Genomic DNA, 20,272 nt, shown 5'->3' on the forward strand with positions numbered 1-20,272 from the left:
CTTCAGATACCATGAAATCACTCCTGAGTCTAAATATGCGTGGCGGGGAAAGCTAGAATCTCAGATATTGCTGCGTGGTGACTGTGGTAAATGTTGCCAAGTTAGTGGAAACCACTTGTAAGTGTTTTAATAAGCTTGACAATATTCCTTTAATAGTACAATGCATTTGAATGATAAAACAACATCCTGTCCTTTTAGAATACACAGTATTACGAAGTCCAGTCCACAGATTTTTCTTTTGTAATTTGTTATGAGTTTAACTATGCTTGCACTTTATAACCCACTCAGCATTTGGGTTGAGTTGGTACAGGTCCTTCATGTAGGTATCATCATCAAGGCAGCGTTCTCCTGATAAAAAAAGATGTGTGATTAGATTTAGTACACCTAAAAAAGGGAATTTACTTTCAACATTCATAGAACTATTCCAATCTATTTAGGTTTTTATACTGTGCCCATCACCATGGTATCTAACAAAGCGGAGGAAAAGTGATATCAACAATTACTCTCTTATTTTTCTCTCCTGACTCGAGGGGGCTGTACTTAGTGGGATTCTTTAATTATCTTGTCCATAATTAGGTTAGATCCTTCAGATAATGTAAATTGAGGTATTTGATTGACTTCAGTGGATCTATGCTGATTTACACCAGCTGAGGATGTAAAGGTCTGAAGGTTGTTATATTTATGGTCATTTTCAATTCCACTCCCAGCTCTTACCAGTCTTGATCTTGTTAACAGTTCCTTTGTATCCAATGTGCACAGCTGTGTTGTGATAGGTCAAATCATGGAAAGAAAAGCAGTTTAACTTCTGCTGATATTTTATCCTAGTCTAGTGTCTAGTAGCTGTTACAAAAATAATAATTTAAGCATAAATGAACATAAGAGTATTGCAATGATTAGAAAGGCAGCAAGTCAATATTAGTAAAGGTAGAACCATGAATATGTCGCCTTGTTTGGGTTGTAGTCTTCTATGTTCCCAAGTTCTTCAAGGAATTATCTGATATATATATACACGTATTACATATGCAAACTATGCTGAAATATTATTATTAAGGTTGCAAAGTCAAGCATTCAAAAGTTAGGAAATGCCAGAATTAAGGTTGCATGAGCAACTTTAATTCAGCCCCCCTGTGCACATGCATTATGATACAGTCGTTAATTTCATGACTGCGTACCTAACACAAAGGCTGCCCTCTTGCCAAACTTCAAATCCCCGCTTCAAACATGAAGGCACAAGAGCTTCTCACAGAAAAGGTTAACGTAGGCAGTTTTCTCTAACCTTGTTATCAGAAATAGCCTATCCATTTAGGATGAAATTTCTCCTCCCTCTCTCTGCCTCCCCCCCCCATTTCGCCTCCCCCCCCAAAATCAGCCTGAGGCAGACACACAGCATGGTACATTTCAGCCCGAACTTTTAAATTTTTGCAAAGTTATAAGCAACTGAAAACAGGGTCTTCTAATGGGTAGTGTCAGGCAACCTGCTGATGCTACCAGCCCTGCATAGAATATACATGAAGGAGGAAAGACTCAGCAGCAACAATCAATAATTAAATATATTGGTCATGTTGCTGCATTTTATAGTGAGCTGTTGGTTCTTTCCTCTTTTGTGCAATCTCTGCATGAGTTTGCTATGTCATGAAGAAAATGACAGCCAAGAGAAGAAGAGCCAGGACACAACAAATGAAAAGAGAGTCAGCCTGTCTGCCTGCCCAATAGCTTAAAGTCAGGAAGCTTCTCTTCACCAACCCCATAGTAACTGCTACAGTAATTAGAAGTAGAAAACATAGGGAGTGATAAAATGCAATTATCACAAAGGTTTATTAGTAAAGGGGAGGATTACTCAGGAGGCTTCCAGCATTCCACTATATGCCATAACAAGCTTGCAGAAAATCTCCAGCTTGCCACATCTTCACTTTAACAGGCACATAGAGTAACTACATTTCAAGTAGAGAGACTACTCAATAAACCGGTTTCTTCATTACAAAATAAGCAACCAGATATAAATTAGCAGTAAAAATTTCTCTCTCATACACACACAGCCCTACTCCCACAGCTCTTCCCAGTATTACAAAATATGTGTACTCAGATTATATACTATCATTACACACATACATGCAAAGCAACCCAGTGTTATTTATATACATACATTATATACTATCACAATATACCTGACATGTAGTTCCATATAGGTCTCATTTCCACTGAAGTCAATTACAAGCTCTTTTTCTATAATATTAATATTGCTGTAAAGTAAACAAATGCTCCTCTCCTAAAAACAGCCTTATGGAACTGAGAAGACAGTCTTACTTGACAGATACAGAGAATCTGTGCAGACAGACATGGAGAACCTGTGCAGTCATTTGATATAAATGAATACTATTTTTTTTTATCAGGCATTAGGCACAGAATAAAAACCTTTGTGACTAGTTGCCCTTAAAATGCTGTATTAGAAAAACTGAAGCATCTCTATAACGTATTGTAATATGTGCCTATAATAAAAGCTGATATTGTAATGATTTTTGGTTTTGATATAAATGTTTAAACTATTTTTAAAGCAGTAACATGGTAGAGAAAAAATAGGTTAGCATCTGCAGAGAGTACGAAAGTATTAAGTTTTTGCTTAAAGATATAAATTTTGGTAAACTTAACAGGCCACAGTTAATAGAAAAAACAAAGTAAATCTAGTTCATGTTGTCTAGTTCATGAATGATTTTTTAATTTGCTCAGCCTGCTAAAAATTTGTGGTTAGGGAGTGATTCTCAGTGTAGACTTTAGAAAGAAACACTTTTTCGTTCATTAAAGAAAAATTCTAGCACTGCATTCAAAATGGTGTTCTGGCATTAATTATACTAAGCCACTCTCTTGTTATAATAGACTGTTATTCAGAGCTGGGAAACTTGCATCACAGGAAGGCCAGGGAATCTTTCTCATTGACAGTGACTTCCCCTGTGTTTGATGTGGAACACAGGAGTGGAGGTTGTAAGGGAAGCTCAAACAGTAAGCATGAAGATAAAGACAGTTTTATTGTTCAGTGCGCTTAAATATTTCTCCTTTTTAAAAATAACTCAGGAGAAGCTATGACAACGTCTCTCTCCTTATGGGGAGATTATAAGATGCTATGGGCTACGGTGCCACCTACATGCTAATGACACCAGCTCTGTGCTTCCTTCTCACTAAGGTCTCCCTGATGCCTTATCGGAATAAACTAGGGACATGGATTAAAAAGCAGCTGGTTCAGGCTCATCCCAGGCAAAACAGAAGTGATGCCAGTTGGCAGGAGACAGCACTTCAGAGAAACGCGAAAGCCTGTGACCATGATCTCATCTCTTCTCCACACTCAAAGCTTTTGGACTCTTCTCTGTTGCTAGACACCCAGATAGCAACAATGTTCAAAACCACCTTTTCTTCTCTATGACTGGGCAGGAATTGGTAGTAAGCTGTCCTGCCAGAAGAGAACCATGCTTTCATCACCTTCAGACTGGACTACCCTTATAAGGTACACCTGGTAAATACCAGGAAGGCTGCCCAGTTATTACAGTTTGTATGGTATTTAGCAGCCTAACTGCTGAACAGGACAGACCAACTTTGCCCTGGTTGCCTGTGCTGCTCTGGGTCCAATTCCAGGTTCTGGCCCTCATCTACAAAGCCCTGAATGATGTGAGCACATTACTTCAGTGACCACCACTCTCACCTCACACTGGAATGGAAGCTGCCGTCCGTAGGGACTCTTCTGCCCAGGGTACAACTTGTAGGGGCTGGGACAGAATGTTCTTTTTAGATGGCATAAAATGATGGAATCTGCTTCTGCTCTGGCTCGGACAGAGGTCATCGTTAGGGTGAGTTACAAATTTCACTTCTTCGTGTCTGTAATGCTAATACACCTCTACCCCGATATAACGCTGTCCTTGGGAGCCAAAAAATCTTACCGCGTTATAGGTGAAACCGCGTTATATCGAACTTGCTTTGATCCACCGGAGTGCGCAGCCCCGCCCACCCAGAGCACTGCTTTATCACGTTATATCCGAATTCGTGTTATATCGGGTTGCGTTATACTGGGGTAGAGGTGTATATGTGGCATGTGGGCGGGGGGGGAACTGAGAGTCGGGCCCTTCAAGTAGGAAGTTATGAAAAAGGAAGAACAGACAGAGTTTCTGGTTGGAGCATGCCTTGTATATAAACTTGTGGGTAAAAACATTCATATAATGAATGATGGACACTTTAGAAATGCAAATAATCACAAATAAATACTAATAGGAATGCCGACTTAGCAGATATCCATGATATAGATTATTACATGCTTTTGACCTACCTCTTACGATCCACTTTGGGCTTGATTCATCTGCGAAGGAGGACTGTGATACGATGTGCACCCTTGCCCATGCAACCTTGAGGCACAAAAGATCTTTCCCCAGACATTTTTGCATGTGGGAGCCTAGACAGGGTTCCATAGAACCCAAGCCAGCAGAGGGTGCCTGTGTTGAATCAGCGAATCCTCTGGATGTGAATATTCTGGCCCCTACTCCCTTTCCTTCCAGCACTGCCCACCTTTTAAGCTGTGCCAGGTGGCTCTGCATGAACATGCAGCTACTGGGGAGCTACTGGTGAACCCATGGAATGAATGAATCAAGCCCATAATTAATTCTAAACTTTATGAGCCAAACTTTTGCCTCATTCACACCTACATGCACCCACAGCGAAGTCAATAGGGGTCATGTGGATGTAACTGAGGGCAAAGTTAGGCCCAAGCAATCTCATTTCAGCAAGGGAATCTGTTGAGAAATCATCCTTACCAATATTTCCTCCAATTTCATATAAAAATACCTCTTCTTTCTTGAGAGCTTGGACAACTCCACTGTTAGGAACAAAACAAAATGATTAGCTATCCCACCAAATAGCTTGCAATCAAACCACTTAAATGTGCCTGGGAAATGCAATGGTAGTTAAGGAAACTGACAATGCATCGAAATTATCTCTCCATTTCTATTTTACCCATCTCTGCACACACAGAAAGGAAAAAGACTATCACACCAGTATGATAATGCAAACAAGAGTAATCCTGCATAGTAAATTATAAAGAAGAAAAATAAATCAGACTTGAAGGAATTGAGACTTTTAGAAAAGATTAATCTTTTTATTGATAGTTGGTGGCAGCCTGACTTTGTGATCTTTGGCTCTGCTCGGAATTTTTTTTTTTTTTTTTTTACTGTTGCTGCAAAAATGAGTTCTCCCATCACACATTTCATATCTCTGATATAGCAGCACAAATGTGTAGGGGAAGGCATAATCATGCTCTTATTTTCCTTTTTATTTTTCTGTAACTAAAAGGGGGGCAAACCATAATTCTTTCCAAAACTGGTGGTGAAACCAATAAAATCCTCATCTGATTGCGATGAGATGTGCCAACTTGCAGCTGAAAGGATTTTTTTGCCAAAATCATAAGCCCCTTTAAAAAAAATAATTTGGATAAGAATAAATTCTTAATCTTAAGAAGAATGGAATGCTACTACATCACCATTAATAACTATATAAATGATGTAGAAACTGAAAAGTTATTTTGCATTACCTCCCTCACACTCTCACACACACAAACACAGTAGGATCCAAAGTCCACCTAAGTTAATGATGTTAAAGTCCACCTATGTTTCCAATGACGTCAGTGGAATTTGGATTAGGCCCAAATATAGATACTGATTTACATTTGTGTGTATCTCTCTCTCATAGATGTACATATATTTAGATATGAATTAATGTTTTTTTCCTGAAGGGTTTATCTTCTCTTTTCCCCATTTCTTTTTTCTCTTAGACTTCTTTTCTTAGAGTTCCCCGCTATATTCTCCACAGGAAGATATAAAAACTTACTGTGTTCCATGGATGCCATTCCTAACCCAGCTGACAAAACAGCAATTAATTCTCTACCAACATACTGCACTTTGGCATATTCCTGAAGGCCTCAATATGTAAGGATTTAGGCTGTAAGGAGCGTTAGAAGTGCTTCTTGGAACAATCCAAATCGTTAGTTCATCAAACGTTTATTTGAACAGGCTAAATTCAGCTCAAGTGGTCACTGAACTCACTTTAATTGTTAACCATATCTGCTCTTTTGTCAAACTATTTTAAAACTTTTTTCATGATATGAAATACTAAAAGCCACTTATTCTGAAAGCTTAGTAAAACAAAAAGGGATTTGTACCTCTTCTGGCTGAGAAACCTGGCTACTATATCACTGGCTTTTAGTTCTTCCGTCAGCTGTATTGCCATGGAAACTTTCGAAAGATGAGGCGCTTGCACCCGTATCACTCCCTGAGGAACATCAGCCTGCAAAGCAATAATGAAATTGGAACAAAGCTGCTAGCAGCTGGCTTTGATGAGTTTCTCCAAATACTGCATGGAATAAGTAATTTAGTACAATGCTCTGTAAGTATGCTTAACTACTGTCTACATCACTGCAGAAAAATGTTAACTACGTTGTAATTTACTAAATTACATCAGACCCTCAAATCTCTTTTTAATGGCAATAGAGAACTTTATAACAAAAGAACAGTAATGTTTAATTATTTTCCATAGATGTTATGAATGATAACAGTAACGATTATTGCTATATTAAGAGACAATTTCAGCATGTTATGAAGTTTGTGTGTTTGATATAGTAATACATGAACCAGATTCAGAAAGGAGATGTTGTATGCGCTAGCACCAGGCAAAAATTTCCAGTTTCCTTTAACCTGAATTTCACAAAAGATCTTACAAATGTATGTACAGATCTGTCTAATTTGTTCAATTGATTTTTTAACAAAATCTTTTCCCTTTCATATACAGACACTCACAAATCATTTGTGTAGCTTTTATCCTCCTTTTCTTGTTCTCAAGACTTTGTTCAGCTAGTCGGCATGCACTTTTGACTACATAATGGATATATTTTATTTCAATCTATAAATCCCGTGGTGATGAATATCAAACTTATATCAGTGCAGAGAAATGATTGTTTTTTCTATTCAATATACAATACTGACATTTGGCATTACAAGAAGGCATAATTTATTTATATAGTCAATCCTAATTTCTATTCTTAGAAAACTTAGATAATTTTTCTGTACACATAAACTACCATTTGCCTGGCTCCAAATGTCCTTGTTTTGATATGAAAAGAAGTATGAGTCAGGATTACTGCAAAGAAGTATGAGGAGTTCTGAGAGGTAATTCTCTTTTTTTTCTCTCTAAACACTGTGATTGTAAAGCTGAATGTTTGTTATTTCATTATCAGTGAATAATATCAGAGGTACAGAGGTTATAGAATTAAGCCTTGAAAAATTCACGTACACCGACATGAATCTGGAGCAACTCCATTGAAATCAGTAGAGTTAGAGTGGTGTAGAACCAGTATAAATAAGATCAGAATCAGACTCATAAGTTACTGAGCACAAATGTCATCGGACTGTTAATTGCACCACGGTGCTGAGCTCTGCAGTGATAAAATAAGTCTGATCTTAAACCAGTGGACTAAGAACAATCACAGCTTAGGCTGTACCCCAGTTACTTTCACGGTCTTTTCGTGTATTTTACAACTCTCAGAATTGAACTGCTGGATTTAACACCTAGTCATGTCTAAAGAATTTACAACTGGTGGATCAAGAGTTTGCAAGAGACTACTAGCAGTGATAGTGATCATGACCATAAGCATCTGTCAAACTGTATACACAACGTTAACTAGCTCGTGCTTAAATAGCTCTTGCCTGTCTTCAAAACTGTTATGAACATATTCACTGTCAACAAGGGAGCAATCTTCTGAGGGTGGAAAGGCTATTATCCTGAATCGCCTTTCATTGTGTTTTGCACAGTAAATTTAAATCAGCCTTCATTTTAGTATTCAGTTGGATTATAGTGATTAATTTTTTTGCTCATCGGGCATATGATGGATGAGTGAAAACTGCTTGGCTTCATTGTGTGAGTGGGAACAAGTGTGTTAAGAATTTCCACAATATTGTGACATCAAGGTCATAGGTCAAATGGAAAACTTGTTTCATAGCTAAGAAAAATGAACCTCTCGTCATCTTCAACTCCTAAATTTCTTGGGGGAGTTCATGTTCAACCACACCTACATTGAGGATACCCTACCTGTAGAGAGCGATCCTCAGCTGCATCTAGCCTATGTTCAATGCAGCTGATAGAGAAGAGGGGAAGCAAAAGTGGCTTTAAGGTATCTTTCTGCTTTTCCCATCTCTGAGGCTCATCATGGGATAAACTGGCTACTACAAGTTACCTTGAGTGACAAGGTGGGAGATGCAATATCTTTTATTGGACCAACTTCTGTTGGTGAGAGAGACAGAAGTTGGTACAATAAAAGATATTACCTCACTCGCCTTGTCTCTAATATCCTAGGGCTGACACAGCTACAACAACACTGCATACAGCTAAGTTACCTTGGACCATTATGCAGCCAAGGACTGCTCTGTCCTGCCTGTGACATGACCCCTCTCTGCCCTGTAATGTCCCCTATGCCAAGAGAGATGGGATAGTGGGTGACATATAACTGGCTATGCCATCCAAGGATTTTCCTACCTCGAGGGAACCCCAGTTGCCTGACTAAAGCTGATTTCAAGTCCAGCTTGGTCCTTGCACCGTAACAGTAAGGAGACTTAACCAGAGCCATGGATCTGGCCCACACAGCCGTAAATATGGATGTTTTGGAAAGCAAATAACCCTCAGGAGCTTCTAAGAAGTAGTCATTAAAGCAAAGCCTGTCTAACACTTAAGTCCTACTTAGCCCCTACTCTGAGAGTGGAACTTAAATGGTGCATAGGGAATGTGCTCTGCAGAAAGGTGAAGATAATCGACCACACACAGGCTATAGGGTGAAAAAGAGACCCTAGTGCCATTTAGAAACTATCCTGCACATATTAAGGTAATTTTAAAATTCTGGCATTAACTTATAACCCACACACTGACTTCTGTGGGACTGCATGGTATGTAAATTGTGTAGACATTAGCCCCATTTATTTAGAAGTCTAGTGCTGCAAACAAGGAAACAGATGGACAATTAAAGATGTGCTCCTGAGAATCCTGAAATCTCAGTATTCTACAGTTATCTCAGTTATTTCAGTATTCTAAAGAACAAGTCCAGACGTATCACTTACTGTCTCATCACTGTAAGAAGGCATTTCGTGTAATCAGGAACTATACATTACAATCACAAGTCTGAATAATATAAGATATCCAAATATGAATACTGTGCTTCCCTGCATCAAATATTATGGAATGCCTTGTACAGGTAACAAGGATTTATGAAATAAACTGAAATTAGATTTTTCAGTAACCCTATAGAGCCTTTTCAGACTTAAAGCCGGTACTTGAAATAATACAGGCATATTTACAGCTGGGTTATGATCCGTTACATGAAACCTCAGTCCTAATTCTTAAATGGCTTGTGGAGGGCAGGGGGAGAGAGACAGATGTTTTTGACTGTAAATGCTCAGCACCACCAACATCAGTTAAAAATAAAAAAAGATCTAAAAATACTGATTGATTGAACTACTTCACTATCTTCTGCTGCAGTTTCTGTATTGCAGCAGACGATGGCAGCATTCTTTTAGGTGCCAACATCCTAATTGTACTGAACTGTTTTCAAAGAATCTATATGCCATTTCCATTTTAAATGATAAGTGTAAAGGAATTACATGTTAATGTTTGGCTATCTCCGTTTTAAAAGATAGATAGATGGAAAACTCACTGTTTGCATGTGTATTTTGGAAGGAAAGTTGAGTACTGTCTGGGGAAGCAGTCTGTTTTGAAATTGTGTCCTGGTCAGAGATGTTTCAAATCCTGCATCAGCCCTCTGAATATAGGTAAGAAATGTTGAAAATTCTAGCCCCCATCTTGCAGTACAGATGCAATGTTGCAGATTCTTTTACCTGAATGGAGTTCATTGTATGCAAGGGTCTGCACTGATCCATTTGTTTGCAGGATCAAGGACTAAGCTTTTGCCTAATGGCAGAAATGCAGTCAAATACCATGCCCCCAAATGCCACTTCTGAGCCACTCTATACAGGACTTTGAAATGCTGATTTGTTAGTGGTACAACACTGATACCAGAGCAACCATCTCTAGAGGTAGCACTTTTGCAAAGAATGTTGCACAATGACCATTCTTCAGATAAAAAGCAACAGAGAGTCCTGTGGCACCTTTAAGACTAACACATGTGTCTGACGAAGTGGGCATTCACCCACGAAAGCTTATGCTCCAATACATCTGTTAGTTTTAAAGGTGCCACAGGACTCTCTGTTGCTTTTTACAGATCCAGACTAACATGGCTACCCCTCTGATTCTTCAGATAGGTATTCTTGGGGAGACTGTGTGGAGAGGACTTTAATATCCCAATATAACTAGTTACTGATATATTTCTACTTCCTAAATTATGGCTGCCTTGCAAATACACCATCAGTTTTTTAATTCTGTGAAGAAGTGGACATCTAAGTTTAACTGGAAAGTTATTTAACCTACCTTTAAATGTCACATGCATACTTCAACTTTTCCTAAAAAAATCTCTAAATTATACAAATTAGGGGTTGTTTTCTTGTAAAAGTATATACTTCTCTGTTACATCACCTTGCAACAAACCCCCAGGGTTGTGTTTTTGTACAAGTACATGGATTTTTATGTGTACATTCTTTTCAGCCTCTCTCCAGTTCTATTCCTGTGAGAAAATAGGGAACTGATATAAACATGAATCCTATGCTGCAGTGTGCTGCGAAAAAACTAATACATTTCAGAAATCCTGTTACCCAGGACAAAAGAACAAAACAGACAGGAAGATCAGAGGGATGTTGCAACATACACATGTGGCATAAATCAAACAGCTGACAGGTCTAATTTTTGTTCTAATGGCCTTGATAAACTTGCTTACATTAGAAAACTGTACTCCTTATGTATCAAAGCTTGCGCACAGCCAAAAATGAAATAGGAAATCAGACAATTCAGGCCAGTGCAGTTTTACAGCCTTCCACAAGATGTCTCTAGATCACTGAAATCTGGAATATGACCTCTGCTAAAGAAGATCTGTTATAGTCATCCAAGCCCAATTTTTATTCATTCTGATACAAGGGAAACACATATTTGGTGTTACTTGGTTGTGTGTTTAAAATATCTATTACCTTCACAGGGTCTCTTTCAGACGCATTCAATTTAATAAAGTAGATTTTACTGGTAAATAAACTAAAAGTAAGTTATATTTAACTAATTGGAAATAATGATGCAACCTGTGTGTTTGGGGTAAACACCCCACATTAAGAGTGACAATCCAATTAGCAGATCCAATGTTTCAGACCAACAGGAAACAAATTCTCCAAAAACCACATGCAATTTAAAATCAGAATGTGTTTATGCTGAGTGGCTGTTACATTGAAATCTATCCTTAGCAATCACTTCTGGGACTGACAAAAATTGGTTGCTTAATGAAGATGGTGCTGTAATGAATATGAAGCCAAATTGTACTCTGTATCTGGGAATACAATGGGACGGAATCTTAAGACAGTGGAAACTTGGACAGATGACTAGGGAGGAGTATAAAAATATTGCTCAAGCACGGAGGGGTGTAATCAGGAAGGCCAAAACACAACTGGAGTTGCAGCTAGCAAGGGATGTGAAGGGTAACAAAAAGGGTTTCTACAGGTATGTTAGCAATAAGAAAAAGGTCAGGGAAAGTGTGGGTCCCATAATGAATGGGGGAGGCAACCTAGTGACAGATGATGTGGAAAAAGCTGAAGTACTCAATGCTTTTTTTGCCTCTGTCTTCACAGACAAGGTCAGCTCCCACACTGCTGTCCTGGGCAACACAGGATGGGGAGGAGGTGAGCAGCCCTCAGTGGTGAAAGAACAGGTTAAGGACTATTTAGAAAAGCTGGACATGCACAAGTCCATGGGTCCAGATCTAATGCATCCGAGAGTGCTGAGGGAATTGGCTGATGTGATTGCAGAGCCATTGGCCATTATCTTTGAAAATTCACAGCGATCGGAGTGGTCCCAGACAATTGGAAAAAGGCAAATATAGTGTCCATCTTTTAAAAAGGGAAGAAGGAGAACCTGGGGAACTACAGACTGGTCAGCCTCACCTCAGTCCCTGGAAAAATCATGGAGCAGGTCCTCAAGGAATCCATTTTGAAGCACTTGGAGGAAAGGAAGCTGATCAGGAACAGTCAACATGGATTCACCAAGAGCAAGTCATGCCTGACCAACCTGATTGCCTTCTATGATGAGATAACTGGCTCTGTGGATATGGGGAAAGCAGTGGACGTGATATATCTTGACTTTAGCAAAGCTTTTGATACGGTCTCCCACCGTATTCTTGCCAGCAAGTTAAAAAAGTATGGATTGGATGAATGGAATATAAGATGGACAGAAAGCTGGCTAGATTGTCAGGCTCAATGGGTAGTCATCAACAGCTCGATGTCTAGTTGGCAGCCGGTATCAAGCGGCATACCCCAGGGGTCAGTCCTGGGGCCGGTTTTGTTCAACATCTTTATTAATGATCAGGATGATGGGATGGATTGCACCCTCAGCAAGTTTGCAGATGACACTAAGCTTGGGCGGAGAGATAGATACACTGGAGGGTAGGGATAGGCTCCAGAGTGACCTAGACAAATTGGAGGATTGGGCCAAAAGAAATCTGATGAGGTTCAACAGGGACAAGTGCAGAGTCCTGCACTTAGGACGAAAGAATCCCATGCACCAGGCTGGGGATTGACTAGCTAAGCAGCAGTTCTGCAGAAAAGGACCTGGCGATTACAGTGGATGAGAAGCTGGATATGAGTCAGCCGTGTGCCCTTGTTGCCAAGAAAGCTAACAGCATATTGGGCTGCATTAGTAGGAGCATTGCCAGCAGATCGAGGAAAGTGATTATTCCCCTCTATTCGGCACTGGTGAGGCCACATCTGGAGTACTGTGTCCAGTTTTGGGGCCCCTACTACAGAAAGGATGTGGACAAATTGGAGAGAGTCCAGCGGAGGGCAACGAAAATGATCAGGGAGCTGGGGCACAAGACTTACGAGGAGAGGCTGAGGGAACTGGGCTTGTTTAGTCTGCAGAAGAGCGAGGAGGGATTTGATAGCAGCCTTCAACTACCTGAAGTGGGGTTACAAAGAGGATGGAGCTCGGCTGTTCTCAGAGATGGCAGATGACAGAACAAGGAGCAATGGTCTCAAGTTGCAGTGGGGGAGGTCTAGGTTGGATATTAGGAAACACTGTTTCACTAGGAGGGTGGTGAAGCACTGGCATGGGTTATCTAGGGAGGTAGTAGAATCTCCATCCTTAGAGGTTTTTAAGGCCTGGCTTGACAAAGCCCTGGCTGGGATGATTAGTTGGTGTTGGTCCTGCTTTGGAGGGGTTTGGACTAGCTGACCTCCTGAGGTTTCTTCCAACCCTAATCTTCTATGATTCTATGACAGTGGTTTTATAAGGGTTGTGTCTTGTACAGGTTCTACTGTATATTCGGTTACTTAACAATTTGACAATTTGTCCTCATCCCTGTTTTAAAAAAAAAACAATAATCCTCTCAGTCTACTAGATTTTAAAAATCCCTTTCCTTTCCCCACCCAGATATTGTATTACAGTGCCTGACAGGCTTTTCACTGCCCTTGTTATTGGCTGTAAGTCAGTTGTGATCACATTCCAACATGGCTACCATCTGACCTGGTAGTGTCCAGAACTGAATAATATGCACTACATATAGTTGCTGAGTGTAGCTTTATATAATGGAATTATTATAAAGAAGAATGTGGTGCATAGACCTTTATGCTTTTGTGGTGGCCTTCCACTGCTCTCTTCTATGGTTCACCATCAATTAACATTGTGCTGGAATCATGACAATGTACCCAGAAAATTCAAAGAGCAGCAGAAAAGGTATGTTCTACCTGGAAACGCAATCAATTCTGTGCATATTCAGCAACAATCATAATATATACTTTGGGAAGTTTAACAGTCTCCAATTAAGCCTTTGTACTATTTGCTAAAAGATAATTTATGAACATGTTTTAAATGTTATTAGGATATATAAACACAATAAAAGAAGACAATACTTCAGGACGAGATTTTCAGAAGTATACAGTGATTTTGTGTGCTTGTTTTTTTGAGTATCCAAACTGAAAAAACCCTAAAGGCACCTGATTTTCACAGGACGGGTGCCCAGCACTTTCTGAAAATCAGGTCCCTTTAAGGTGTGTCTAGTTGGACCCCCAAGAATTGAAAGTCACCTCTCAGCTACATCGAGGTAAATCAATTCACTTCACTCTAAGTAAAAGGAGAATTTGGCCCAATAACTATGATTTGACAAGAGCCTATTTTCTTACATCATTGGGGCTCTTGTCTTGCTTTTCATGTTTTTCCTTGTCATAAGCCATCTTTTTCAGCAGTTTCTTCATAGCTTTGTCCTTTTTCTCCTTCTTCTGACTTGCAGTGTTTTGCTTTCTCACTTGGTTGACAATAAATTTAGGAATCTGAAAGAATATACATCTTAATTATTAACACACATATAACTTCCTTGAAATACTAAACACCTACCAAAACTTTCTAAATGACAGGCTGTCAGATGGGCCTTGCAAAAGCTAATATTTATTTCCAGTAACAAACACTCAGAAACAATCTAAGGCCTTGACCTCACATTTGGGATCTGCTGGTGTTGAAATTAATGGGGCTATTTAAGGAGTAAGGTCTCAACATGCGTATGAGTGGCAGAATGGGCCCTCACATAGTGTCTCTACTTCCCTGAATCAAAAAATATTAAATAAGGAATCTGTATTACAGAGTTTGCCCCATAATAATTCTGTAAGTGTGAGGCTGTTGGAGGAGATTGTTTAAGGTAGCTAGTGGAAAACAAAGCCCCAAATTTCACAGGGCTGACCTATATCCTGCTTGTAGGTCTTTCATAGGGACTGTCATGACACAACTAATTTTCTCAAAGGACAATGACTGGCCCTATACTGAAATACATTTCAAAACAGGAGACAAAGATCTTGAGGTTGAAAGAAACAAATTACTCATTAGATGGGTCATTGTTATAGACTATACACAGGTATCCCAGATGACTTATCTCTGAGGTCAGGTATTCTACATAGATATATAGTCTATATATCACATTAATAGTCAGACTGAAAGTCTAATTTTGCTCTCATCTATAATGATTTTGCCATTGGTGTAACTTCACTGAAAATTACCCATCAGTTAGGGCCCAGCTGTGCCCTTTGCTGCCTCTCCCTCCCTTCCCCTCCTCCCTCCCCCCTCCAGTGTGTCAATCTCACCTCTACATGACTGGTAGGGGTTCAGATGCCTCCTTGCTCTTTGAAAGCAATGATGGTTTGATTGTGATTTTGTAAGACTTAGGGAAAATGCATATTTTTTTAAAGAACAAACTTACTGTCCAAAGAAGTTTTTGGTATTTAATCATAAAGCGCATGACGTTTGCTGTTCCAGCAGCCATAACAAACTCGTTTTGTTCAATAGTCTTTGAGCCTAACCCATGAAACGTGAAGAGGTTTGGGGCCATCACCATTGCAACATTATTTAATGTCATTTTATTTTTATCTCGATGATCAATTACCCTTTGGAGGAATTCAAGCAGTATCTGAAATGAAAGTAGCACTTGAAGGCAAGTTCTGCACATGAAAAAATCATATAGAGTGAAGCATCATGTTATGTATTCTTTGAAAAGGCTTTTTATGTCCTTGTTAAAAAATAGGGTTATATAAAAAAGCAAACAATGATGGGAAGTGCAGATGGGTTTATACACAAGGCTGCAATCTGAACTTCCTTACACCACTTTACTGATGAGGTGAAACCCTGACTTAGAGCTGAGAGTGTGAAGAAGTAAATCATTCTTCATTAGCTTTGGGGTAAAATTTTCTAAGGCATCTAAGGGTATGTCTACACTGCAATTAGACACTGGCCGCTGGCCCGTGCCAGCTAACTCAGGCTCATGGGGCTTGGGCTAAGGGGCTGTTTAACTGCAGTGTAGACATTTGGGCTCAGGCTGGCGCCTGGGCTCTGGGACCCTAAGCTGTGCTGAAACCCTTCTTTATTTACTCCAGTCATGCAGACTACACATGAGTAGAGCAGTGCTTTGTGAGCCACAGGTAGTCAGTGGAACTGCTTCTGTCACAGTGACAAAGCATCTGTCAGTCTCTAAGCAATGACACTTTCAGCTATCTCTAGCCCAGCCTCTGTGCATTTCCAGTGGTGGTTTTGTCAGACTAGACTAAAAAAAAAGCACCTATCCAAGCAACTCTGCACCATATACAGCTCTTCTAAAATTTTTCTTTGTCTGGTGCAATTTCAACAGTGACCAAAACCAAAGCTTAGCAGAGGAGAACAGAACCAAACAGCAAAGTGATCTGGAAGGTTTAGAGCAATGGGGGCAATTGATATCAAGGGGAAATCCTAACTCACAAAGAGGGAACATAAACAGTACAGATAAAAAATTGGGATATAGTCAAACAACCGCACCCATCACATTCAAGTGAGTTTATTTCCTTTTTATCTCCATGCGATTCTAAAATTGTTTTTCCATGTAAACCAGCAATAGCTGCTGCAGAAAAGGTACTGAACTGGGACTAGGATTAGAAGGTTTGAAGGAGAGGTGGTTCATTACAAGATCATTATTATTAGAATCTCTTGTAAATTTTTCAGAAGTGCTTAAGGCCCAGATTTTTAAAGGTATTTAGATTGTAACACCTAATTGATTTAGGAGCCCGAGACTCATTTTCAAAAGTGACTTGGGCACTTTAGGAGTCTAAGTCCCACAGAATTTCAGTGAGACGGAAGGTATGTCTACACTGCAATCTGAGGTGTGATTACAGCTCAGATAGACATACCTATGTTAGCGTGACGAAAAATAGTTGTGTAGATGCAGCAGTATGAACTTCAGTGTGAAGTCTACAAGCCAACCAAGGGCCCTGGATACCTACTTGCATTGCTGAAGCCTGCTCCACAGCATCTACTATTCTTAGCCCTGCTAGCTTGAGTAAAGCTAGCGCAGGTATGTTCACCCAAGCTGCAATCATGTCTGGGACTGCAGTGGAGACATAACCTTAGACTCCTAAGTGCTCAAGTCACTTGTGAAAATGAGACTTAGATTTCTGAGTCACTTACACACTTTTGAAAATGTTACTCTCTGTCTTAAGTTACCTCAAATATGAAAAAAGTAACAACCAGCTAGTTAAAATGTTAAAAGGTACTTGAACTTTTCACAATAGATACATTAAAAATAAGCTCACTTTTCTAATGCATACTTTGTTTTAAAAAAGTGAATAGCCAATCTAACCTTCAAAGTGTCTCTGTTTGCTTCAGGTAGGAGTAGTACCAAAAGATTCAATGCTTGCAGTTGATGCTTCTTAGTTGGAAGATCTGCCAAGGAAGCATATACATCTCATTTAGTTAAAAGTTTTATATTTTTTCCTTCAGAAAAGCCATGATTTTAAGTTAAATATTCTTGTAAAATGTCAAGTTTCTCCTGTTCATAGATTTTCTACATAATGTTAATGAGCAACAGCAGTTGCAGCAGTGATAACAGTAGTGATAATAGCAGTATTGAGGATGTTGCTGATAACTTTCATGACGATTTCAGAGTAGCAGCCGTGTTAGTCTGTATCCGCAAAAATAACAGGAGTACTTGTGGCACCTTAGAGACTAACAAATTTATTAGAGCATAAGCTTGTCATTATGCAAGGCACTGCATTTAGCCGTATGGAGTGGAAATCCATCAACTTCATGAAAAAACTCGTACAGATACAGACAGACATCATCTTCCTTTCCAAATGCAAGCAGATGGACATCATACCAAAAGGACTAAAGGTAAAAAAAAATATTACAATCTACATATCACACAGACTATGCTGAGAGACTGTGTCACACACTCTCAAAGAAACTGCGAAACCACCTGATCAGCATCCTATACAACAAACAGGGAAAGATTAAGAATGAGCTCTCAAAACTGGATACTTATGCATCCGAAGAAGTGGGTTGTAGCCCACGAAAGCTTATGCTCTAATAAATTTGTTAGTCTCTAAGGTGCCACAAGTACTCCTGTTATTTTCATGACGATGTTCATATTCTCTAACAATTGTACTTATTTTATTGCACATGAACCTGCAGAACAGACAGGCACATTTAAAATAAATAGTTACGCAAACAAATGATCCAATGGTCTATTTTGCACCATCATCCTTGGCATAAAACAGACTTAAATGTTGTGGATCTAATCTAATCATGCGAGGATTCCTTGGATGTGGTAGAGCCACCAAAGGAGTTCCTATATGACCCTCTCCTGGCTGCCAATATGGCTAATGGAATGAGGACATGGACAGTGCCTTCATAGTTCCCAGCAATCCCTGGTTGTTGGAACAGCCCCCAAAGGGCTACTGGCAGTCCACACAACTTAAAGCATTCCTGGGGCAACTCTAAGTTGCAACTAGGAACTGACCTATAGCTCACTGGCTGCAAAATAAGGGGTGCACAAAGGTGGCTTAAACCTTTATCCCTACCCCCTCATGACTTGTGTCATGTACTCTAGAATCTTGGCCACTTTCCTGTGACATGTGAAGAGATTTCGTGTGTGTGTGTGTGTGTGTGTGTGTGTGTGTGTGTGTGTGTGTGTGTGTGTGTGTGTGTGTGTGTGTGTGTGTGTGTGTGTGTGTCTCTCTCCTTTGGGATCCTCTTAATGCCTTCCTCCAAAAGTGACCAGTTCTTCTGGTCGTGGACAACAGGAAATGGATTTCTTTGAAACATGTCAGAACCCTCCTGCGTTGGCTGGAGGAGTTAATAAAAGAGGGGCTCCCCACACCTGCTGGACTTCTAAGGAATTGCAAAATCAGTATTCCACACACTCTCTTTTTAAAGCAACTGGTGTGTGTTCTTGCCCAGAATGGTGCTTTATTAGCCAATAGGCTATGTTAGAGTAGATTCTCACAGTAACTGGCTGATTATTGGGGAACTGATGGTAATCAACAGCTCTGATTTTTTTTCTGGCAAATAGATACCAAATATCCTCCAAATATTAGCAGAAGCAGCATATTTTATCTTCTGGTTGATTTCCTGCTGAACTGTAACTTCCTCACTGTTGCTTATTTAAAGAGAATGATCATTTATAAACTGCTACTATCTTAACTGTAGTTTTTTAGGGCTTGTTTCACTGAAACAGAGAGCTTGAGTTACCCCAATCAAGTTAGCCTAGCTCCAGTGATGAGCAACCACACTGAAAAACAACACTTGTGCTACACCGAGTTATTGGCTCAGCAGATGGCAAGTTGTTATTTGAGCTACTGCATCCCCACTGCATTCCTAGTTCAGGTATCAGCAGTACTTAAGTATCAACCCACATCTCCTTGACAAGCCAGCTCGCTCTAGCATAAAGCACCACTTAACTCAAGCTAGAGAATTGTGTGTGTGGACGGGAGTCAGTTTTGGGGCAAAACTCGAGTTCTAGCTCAAGCTAGCAGTAAGTGAAGGCAACTCAGAAATCTTGTTTGCCTTATAATTCAGTGTTTCCCAAATACCATTATATAAATCTGCGTGTTTTCTTTCCCATGTGTCCTAATAAATGAATGTTCTGTGAAAAATGTCTCATTTGAACATCAGCAAAGCAACAGCCAATATTTTCTGGACAGAATTAATCCTGTTGCTATTTAATGTATTGTTCAGGCTCACGTATTGTTAGTGAAAATGGTTTCACAGCCAAGGTTTATTTGTTGAGATAACTCCCTTCTCTGTGTTTAATACGCTGCTGTTTGTGGTGTCGCCTCTGTAAATCTGAGACCCAGAAGGGACGCTGCTTACTCTGCACATCCTGGAAAGCTTTGAGATATTCCACAGTGAGTAGTGGCTGAGGCAGTTCTCGGATGAAGAGTTTTAAAAGACTTGCTGCATCATGTTGCTTTACACTTTCCCAGTTGAAAGTCCCTTCATAAAACTTTGCTTCCAGTTCTTGGCAAAGACTCTGAAAGATAGCAGAACAGAAAGTACCACCAATGTGGAGTTTTATTCACGCTGGTGGAAGATATGTGCATTTCCCATATAGCAATACCTTCCACCCTTTGAAAAAAACACATTATCATTCAAGCACCACCTGCTATTGCTACTTTGCTACAAAAAGATAAACTCTAGACCAGAAGTATTAGAAGTGTGCAGTTAAAACCAAATGCTAATAGACACAAGACAGCATAGCTGTTCCCAGGAATTGGCATACCCATAGGGCCAAATCCTTCCTCAGGGTCATATGATACTTTGTGCAGGAAAGAGCCTG

At 39.7% G+C, this 20,272-nt stretch overlaps 1 protein-coding gene across 1 annotated transcript in view; it reads right to left on the reverse strand.

Annotated features, from left to right (window-relative positions):
* Positions 1–256: 256 nt before the first annotated feature.
* The window catches only part of ARHGAP18 (Rho GTPase activating protein 18), a 91,232-nt gene continuing 71,216 nt past the window's right edge, over positions 257–20,272 (reverse strand). The window contains exons 9-15 of the mRNA XM_065401135.1: positions 19,807–19,966; positions 17,297–17,379; positions 15,395–15,601; positions 14,331–14,477; positions 6,188–6,312; positions 4,788–4,849; positions 257–348 (exon numbers count right to left, since the gene is read on the reverse strand). Coding sequence (XP_065257207.1) covers positions 257–348; positions 4,788–4,849; positions 6,188–6,312; positions 14,331–14,477; positions 15,395–15,601; positions 17,297–17,379; positions 19,807–19,966 — 876 coding nt within the window. The remainder of the gene's footprint in view (positions 349–4,787; positions 4,850–6,187; positions 6,313–14,330; positions 14,478–15,394; positions 15,602–17,296; positions 17,380–19,806; positions 19,967–20,272) is intronic.

The sequence above is a fragment of the Emys orbicularis genome, chromosome 3 (assembly GCF_028017835.1).
Source record: "Emys orbicularis isolate rEmyOrb1 chromosome 3, rEmyOrb1.hap1, whole genome shotgun sequence".
NCBI classification, from domain to species: domain Eukaryota; kingdom Metazoa; phylum Chordata; order Testudines; family Emydidae; genus Emys; species Emys orbicularis.